Below are 8,369 nucleotides of genomic sequence, written 5' to 3' on the forward strand. Positions count from 1 at the left end.
CCTTCAAGCTAAATGTAATGTAGTTCCTGTAGGAAACCAAATGCTGAGTTAACTTTTAGACTAAACAATTTATTAATTATTTAAAAATAAGTTTAAATTTTTAATTAAAATATGTAATATTTAATTAACTTAAAATGCTTAGAGAAAAATGCATGCCTGAAGAGTTTAGCAGAAAATATCCCCTCCTTTGACTTGAACATTGCTCTAAGACCTCCAAATACCTACAGACTGTTGTTATGGGAAAGCCTGGCCAAGTTAACTAAAGTTGACACCGAATTAGTAGGGTTGTACCACTGTATGCAGTCCTTTCTGATGCTGTGGTCAGCTGTAATTTGTGGGAGGAATACACAAAAATGGCATTTGATCAATGGCTCTGGACACAGGGATGGGCAACATGCACAAAGCAAGCTAATTGTGGCCTGTTGAAAGCTCTGTAGCACTAATCTCATTCAAGGGATTTTCTTTTTGGATGCTCCATGGTTTATGGCCTCCGGGAGGCACAGAAGTGCCTTCTGGGGGAAACCAGTTGCCCACCTCTGCATTAAGGCAATGCTACTTGCAAGTTCTTTATTTCAAAGGGAAGCTTTGACTTGCCAGTTTAATCCAGCATTACATTATGAGCTCAGTGCACCCAGAGTTTTACAAAATGTTTATCCTGAGAAATGGTGCAGCAGCTAAACAAATTTTCTTTCCTCCCCCCCCCCCCCCCGCTCCCAATTGACTGTCACAGGAGGCTGGAGGCTAAAGCATTGGGAGAATGTCCTGCAGTAGTTGAGAGAGACACTTCTAACTTGGTTGTGAGGATCAGTTATTAGCAGCAGGGGCCGAAGAAGGTTCAGGAGAGGGGAGAGCATCTGTTGACAGAGGAGGAATTGCTGCATGCCGCTGATGGGGGATGCTCCCCCAGGGTCTCTTGCCTCTGATACTGACCTAATGGACTGTTAAGCCTGCCATGCCTCTTCATCATTGGTGACTGTTCTGGGGGAGAAGTCACAGATTAGATACCTTAAATGCAAATGGTTTCTGTGTTTGTTAATTAAAAAAACTGCTCTGTAACTTGCTATACTATGCCAAGCATTGGCTTTCCGAAGTATTTCGTTAACCTGGTTAAATGTTGCTGATGGGGAAATGACCTTGCAGATTAAAGGGCATTTGTGTTGGTAAATACTGAGCAGATCTGCCAGCCAAAAGGAGATGAGGGAGCAAGGGCCTGAGCCAGTAACTGGCCTGCTGTAGCATTCTTGCAACTGGGACAGAGGCTGGCTGTCCAGCTTTGGACATGACAGTGAATGGTGTGGCTTTGCCTAATATCCCATTTTCCAAAATTAAGGTTAATTGGTGTTTTTAATAAAATACCAGGCTTGGAAGGCATTTGTTCTAGAAAAAGGGGGAAAATATTGTCATCTATTATTGCAGCATTCAAGCTGCAAGGGCTTTATTCCTCCCCCTCCCCCCTTCAAATAAAATTAGATATTTGTCAAACTAGTTCTCCGTAGTTCTATTAAAACTTTAAAAAAATCAGGAAAGCTACAGAAACCCTAGGCCAGGGTTGCCAAGCTGAAGGGAGAGCCTCTGAGAAATAAACTGGGTTCAGTTAGTCCTGAAAAAAATGCCTTTCCTTTAAGGCCTGTTGACAAGCCTCAAATGCCATGCCTGTCCTTATTTGCTTATCAGATATAATGATGGAAGTTCACCCATTCTGCATTTGGAAAACATACTGCTTAAACAAAATGTTTAGAACAAATATAAGTTGAAAAATATCTTTTGTTAATCTATGCAGAACAGAAATATACTGTTGTGCTCTGTGCTTAATTCACTCTTAGGTTTAGTTCATGTTACATGTTTTGACAGGGTTTGTCTTGAGAGTGATTTCCATGTTTTTGATTCCAATGGAAGTGTGTAATCAATTGTTTTTGGAAGCTGAAATCTTTGATGAGTTGTTTCGTAAACAAGCTTGTTGCATGTGTAATACTCATTCAAGACATTCCAAAAAATATCTAGACAGAAGCAGATATTGGTTGTGGTAGAAAACTTAATCTTATTTGGGAGACCAATTTCTACATCATTTATAATGGGAAAATACACACAGTATTTGTATTCTGTGACAAGCTGAGGCAAACTCTCATTAGGGAGCTCTGTCAGAACTATTTCAGATTAGCTTCAGCTGTTGATATTGTACTGTGGGCAGACATGTCTTCTTCTACCTCTTGCTCTTTCTGGAACACCCACATCTGAAGTAAAGCTTCTTCTAGGAGCTTCCCATATCTAGAAAATGCACAAGCTGCCACTTCATTAGCATATTTGCATCTTTGAGGTGAAGGAATTTCAAAAGTAGCATTTCAGACAACAGAATGAACCATGTGACTCAAGGAATAGATGCTTTCATGGCACAAATAAATCACTTCCAGGCTGCATGCACATTTTGGGTCAGTGGATGTAACACTAAGCAATGGTATAGTGCCCCACGAATGGGCGTTAACCTCCTTTTTCCTCTTCTAACATGGCCATGAGGAAGAGTAACAGTGCATTTGCTTTCATTTTCAACTACTGCAGTTTGTTGTTCTGAACAAGCCAGTACATACTATGGTTTGTCCAAACAACTTTGTTCAAACTTATAATCCTGGCTTGTTCAGGTGACCCGTCATTGAAGTTCACTGTATTCCTTGGTTCAGACTTGACAACAAGCTGTGGTTAGTGGAAAACGACTCCTTGTCATGTCCCTGGAAGGGGAGAGGAAAGGGGGAGGCAGGCTTGTGCATGGAATATTAAACTATGGTTTAGGATTACATCCGAACACAGATGCTGTCTGGTTTTCCTACGTAGATCCTTGTTTAAAGATAAGCTCTCTTCTGGTGCTCCAGAATGTTAGGGTCTGTACCCAAGTAGGGGGCACAGGTGCAGCAGCTGCACCCACTCTGCCTTATAATTCTTGTCCCCCCCAATATATGGGGAGTGACTGAGTGTAACCAAAAGTCTTCTCATCCTTGGAGGCTCTCCGCATGATTCGGAAACCTTAAAAAAACTTCAGGATTTTAAGCCCATGGAAACCTTTCCTGACTAAAACTGTCTTCATGACCTTTCATTGCACACGATAACCATCTTCCTGTGACAAGAGTGCCAGTGGGAGGGTGGAGCTAGCGTGCTTGTCTGCACTTCTCCTCACCTGCTGGCATGCCTGAGTATGGTAATGCTGAATTCACATACTTACCAACACCATAACTTTCTTTCCATTTTTCTCCATGCATGAATCCAAGCAAATTCAATTTTGAGTCACTAAATAAGTTCACTTGGTTATATGTTGCAGATTACTACTATAGTATCACATGAATGTTAGAATGTGTGAAAGTATTATTGCAGTTTGCTTATGACAAGTGAAATAATCTCCTTTGTTACCAGAACTGTGAAGGTAGCTCACAGATGTTTATAGAGCCATTAGTTCATGTAAATTAATCATGTCTGCCCTCACATGGATAAGTAAAATGCTTGCAACTAGTCTTGGACAGATACTTGCACATTTAATGAAGGTATGTACAAGCATACCTCCAAAAAGGACAATCAGAAATGGAATGTCTTCAGTCCTAGTGTTTCTCATTGTCTCTGAGCAGTACATGAGCATTATGTTCAATGTTTGGTAAGCTCTCTACTACTAGGAGAAAATTGTGTTTTCTGTACCTAATATTTTTGAAATACTGTAAGCCTTGAGAAGATGTGGCTTAGTTGAAAGAGTTATGTAAAGTTTCTTTTTACTTTTGGAGCCATAGTTTATGTTTCTTGGAGGAAGTATGTAAGAAAGTAATCTGGTTTTGGCTGGCAGTTTTCTTACTAAACCTACCTTCCAAAATGGTCTGTATTAAAGATGGGCATTAGAAATCCTTACCATGCTTTTCATTCTTTATTTATTGTAATCCTTCTTTGACCATTCATTATTTGTTCCAGCCTAGACACTTTCTTATACAACCATAGCAAATAAATGGTATTCAAAATAATTAGCCTTGGGTCCATTTTGTAGATTTATTCTTTTAAAAGCAGGTTGCTTAAGCAACCAGTGGTTAGCCAGCTTTGGCACATTGTGTATCAGCTGGCTTGAGAATTGTTCATAATTGGGTAAGACCATAGAAATTGGTGGGTCTTAGTTATTGGTAACTTAAATCTCAGGTGCAGTGAATCTAGCCTGACTAAATCTGAACCCAATCTAGTATGTTTGCAGAACTTTTAGAAAAGGGAAATGCTATATCAGCATTATATTAGATCCAAAGGCACAAAACTATTATAACTGATAATATTTGTGTCTGTTCCCTTGATTGAGACATTTTATCCTATTCTAATAATTAGGAGAATCCGTATAGTGAGATGAAGAAGAACTAGCCTTACCAGAATTCAACTGCAAAACTGACAGAATTCTGCAGTGAGTCTCAGTATTCACAGTTAACACTGAACAGGTACCACAGTTAACACCTGTCGGTGAACAGGTACCTAGAATGAGTGGCTCGAGTCTGTGAAGGATGGATAATCATGCATTTACACTGTAGCAAAGGGTTTACAACCCAAATTGAACTTCCTTATAGTGTATTGGTCTCTTTCCCAGTCTGGGCAATAAGTGAATATTTTTCTTGTCCTCTGCAATGGTTGACCAAAGAGTTTGAGTCAATATTGCTCACCATTTATCTGGACATAACTCATCTCAGACTGAGATGCACCAACATTGTGTGTCACTAAGTATTTGTAAGGAACCTTTGGATTTGGTCCCCTATGTTCTGGGCAGTTACAATAAATTAATTAAATATGTCCACCATGTTCAGATACACGAAGGAAGTGCAGACAGCCCACCTTGTGGAGAACTGGTGGTTCAGTCACTCCTGCAGTACTGTGCAATTTTGAGTATTTTATTGTTTCGATATAAAGTGAACTGGAATGGAATGGTGTGAATTCACCAGATTCACCTTCAAACAGGTGGTTTCCTTTCCAGAATTCAAGAAAGCTTTTATAGAAAGGCTGTTGAAGTATTTCATTTTCTTTAGAATCCTGGGCAAAATTCACCAAAGTAAAGCCTTAGACCCAAATCCAAAAAGGTTTGCTTCCAGTTTGCCTTCTTGCAAGGACCTGTGCAGCCCAACAAACTCCCAGTGACATTCAGGACAGTTTCTAACATTCTATAGGAAAGTCTGCCTGTGTGCGCGCAAGCTTCCACGTGCCTGTCCAGAGATGGACTGGACTGTAAACTCAAGCTTTCAGCATCAAAATCACAGAGATGCCATATCTGTCTGATTTACCTGGTCCTGCTTTGTATGATTAGGCTTTGAGGCTTGATGAAATCACCTATTTTTGCATGCTTTGGAGCATAAAAACGGGATGGAGAGATGGAGCTTCTTCAGCAATTAGCAAGCCCAACTGCATGGCTTGCAATTCTGAATTGGGATTGGTTGGCTTGCAAGTTGTGGAGCTAAGCCTCAGTGGCCGTCACTTTAAATCATCTCCTTATAGCCATCTGTAAGATCATATCTCAGCCCTGATGATCATGTCTCTAGTTCTCTATAGTGATACAATTCCTGCCTGCAAAGATGGTAAACTGATTCCAAGCTCTGAGGTACTTCAAAACAGCAAACAAAAAGTTTAAAGAAAAATCTCCCTTTGTATTCCACAGAGTTTACAGATGCTTCCTCAACAACGAAAGGCTATTGCAAAATTTAAAGAACCAGCAGATGCTTTGAAATTTCAGCAGAAGTTTCACAGGTAAACATTCTTCCAAATGCATATATATTCTCTTATATAAAATATCTTAGACTCATTTCCCAAGCAATCCACTACATGAAGCTTTCTTGAGAAAGTAGCTCTGTTTAACTTAGACCCAGCTCAGATATCACCAAGGTGTTCGGATAAGCCATGGTTACTGGAGTCTTGTGCCCATGCACCTGGCTTTGTTATTGGTTTAGCTTTGCTTAATCTAAGGGATGAGTTGGGATGAGGGCCAACCATCTAAATGTAGCTGTGCATCTCAGATGGAGAGGCATCTGCATTATCTTTGAATATTTGTAGCTCATGCTTGGATTTAGTCCTTCTGTAATGAAATAACTAAATATGCCTGCCATGTTCAGACACTTGAAGAAAGTAGCAGACACTCCATCATATGGAGAACCTTCCTTCCTTCCTTCCTTCCTTCCTTCCTTCCTTCCTTCCTTCCTTCCTAGCTAGCTAGCTAGCTAGCTAGCTAGCTAGCTAGCTAGCTAGCTAGCTACAGTAGTAGATGAAGAAACCATTAAACTATATCCTTTATTCTTTGATATATTGGGTATTTTATTGATTTGATATAAAATGAGCTGTATCTTAGAGTTGGGATGGAATTGTGTGAATCTGCCCAACAGGCAAATGGCTGTTGCCTTCCAGAATTCAAAGAAGCTTTGTCAGGGGTTATTTTTTCCCTATAAAAACCATCAAAATGTTTCTAGTTGGTTCATTCTTGGTCTGACAAGCCAGGGCTATTCCTGAACCAGGGTGTCTGATAAATGTACATGGCAAGAAACATTTCCATGGCGGCGTAAAAGTTGATACCTCTGTTAGAACATGCTTGTCTTGACAGTTGTATATTCCCCTTTTTCCAGGCATATGATAGATTTGTCCCACATCAACGTGGCACTGATAGTGGAGTGACCTGCTGAACAGGAGTGTCCGTATTATGTGACAAGTAGCATCTTGCGGAGGAAGTCACAAGGGCTGGATCTCCCTGTGATCTCCAGGTCCAACTCTGCAGTATCCCTTTGGGACTCCAGGCTCCTCCGTGACCCTACAGGCAGCAACAGCATTGCTGCAATGGAAGCTCATTATACAAGGATTAAGAAACAGATTCATCCTCACCTTCTCTGAGTGTACTAAACCCTTGGAACTATAGGTCCCACCCTCATGTGCGAAGAGCACACACAGATACTTTGCAGGAGTAAATTGTGTGTTCACAGTGACTCAGATGGAAAGAACACTAACTTTGAAGGGTTTTTTTTTAATGTTTCTTCATAGAAAAGAATATTTGATAATGGTTGCTCTTATCTTCAGCATAGGGTGCTTACATAAAGAATGCACCAATACCTACCTTTTGTAGCAAAGTAGGTACATACATATAACATGTAGAAAGAAACACAGGCTACATAATTTTGTTGGTCTTTTGCCAAGAGGCTTCAGAGCGCATTCATATTCCCTGTGGGGTCAAAGTGGTTCTTTGCGACACAGAGTCCCTCACCTACCAGCAACAGCCTTTCCTTTCTAACGTTGCTTTGCAGGAATGACCTTGCCGTTTTGCCCCGTAGGCTTCACAAGCAGTGTTGTTTTCACCCTCCTAGAATCTCTGAAGGACGTAGCTTTTAGGGGTTTTTTATTACAGCTTTTATTGTTTCCAAGGGTGATTACAAGGTGCTGAGCCAATGTGCGTGTGTGTGTGTCCGGGGGGTTTGGGTGGGTGGGGGGACATGTTTGCAGTAGTGCACAAAGAAACAAGGTCCATTCCTGTCAGGCTGCTATTGTGAAATGTACCACTGATGCTTGCTTCTTGTAATCTGTTACTTTTATGAGCGTCTTTTCTTAGAATTTTTCCTGTCTAATAATTTGTAGCAAAGACTGCACAATGGCAGAAGCTGTTGAATCGTACTGTAATTTCCTTGTCCCATGCAACATGGAATGATGAGGACTTTTCTTCCCTGAGAGGGGGCTGATCTAAAAGGATGCAGGCAGAGTATAAGGAAGACAGCGTGTAAAATGTGTCCCCCATGTCCTGCTAGCATCTTCCAAAGGAAGGCTTATTTTGTTAACAAAAGCGTTTAGTACCTAATTTGCTTTGGGTGCATGTATTTATCTGTTGAGGGAGGGGGTGTATCTTCCTTAATTATTTCTAGAAATATATTTCAGTGCTAATGCATTAGGTGTCAGAAAAATTATGGCTATGGATAATTTAAAAACTGACTGCAAGCATCTTTTAATTTTTTTAAAGGAGGCTAGAATGAAAATGACAGAGCAAGCAGAAGAATAGTTGTTTGAAGAGTATTGTTCTTTAAAGCCTGCATTTTATGTGAGATGCAGAGGTAGTTGTGTTTCTTCTTTGATCATTTAAAATCAGTCTCTACCAGGAGGTAGACTTTTAAAAATTGCGTTCCCAACCTACTGGGAATAAACAAGCTAAACATATTGGCTCATGTCTTTTCAAGGCAGAGTTGGTTCCTTTCCCCAGTGAAAATATTGCAGGAGTAGTTTAATTGGTGTGTTGTAGTAAATGTATGGTCATTTTAAATGCATTTTAATGAATAGCTAGTAAACACCATTTTCATCCTTGCTGAGTTCCTGGCCTTGAATTTGACTGTAGAACCATGTCACAGAGGTGAGTTTTAACACCC

The 8,369-nt window shown here is 40.3% G+C and overlaps 1 protein-coding gene across 3 annotated transcripts in view; it reads left to right on the forward strand.

The window, feature by feature from the left end:
- RBM33 (RNA binding motif protein 33) overlaps window positions 1-7,424 on the forward strand; it is a 97,734-nt gene extending 90,310 nt beyond the window's left edge. For all 3 annotated transcript variants that reach the window (XM_044425235.1, XM_044425236.1, XM_044425237.1), the window contains exons 18-19: window positions 5,642-5,730; window positions 6,597-7,424. In XM_044425235.1, the coding sequence (XP_044281170.1) occupies window positions 5,642-5,730; window positions 6,597-6,645 (138 nt within the window). In that variant the 3' untranslated portion in view covers window positions 6,646-7,424. The remainder of the gene's footprint in view (window positions 1-5,641; window positions 5,731-6,596) is intronic.
- The last annotated feature ends 945 nt before the right edge of the window (window positions 7,425-8,369 follow it).

This window comes from Varanus komodoensis, unplaced genomic scaffold (assembly GCF_004798865.1).
Source record: "Varanus komodoensis strain SLA01 unplaced genomic scaffold, ASM479886v1 scaffold15, whole genome shotgun sequence".
In the NCBI taxonomy this organism is placed as follows: Eukaryota; Metazoa; Chordata; class Lepidosauria; order Squamata; family Varanidae; genus Varanus; species Varanus komodoensis.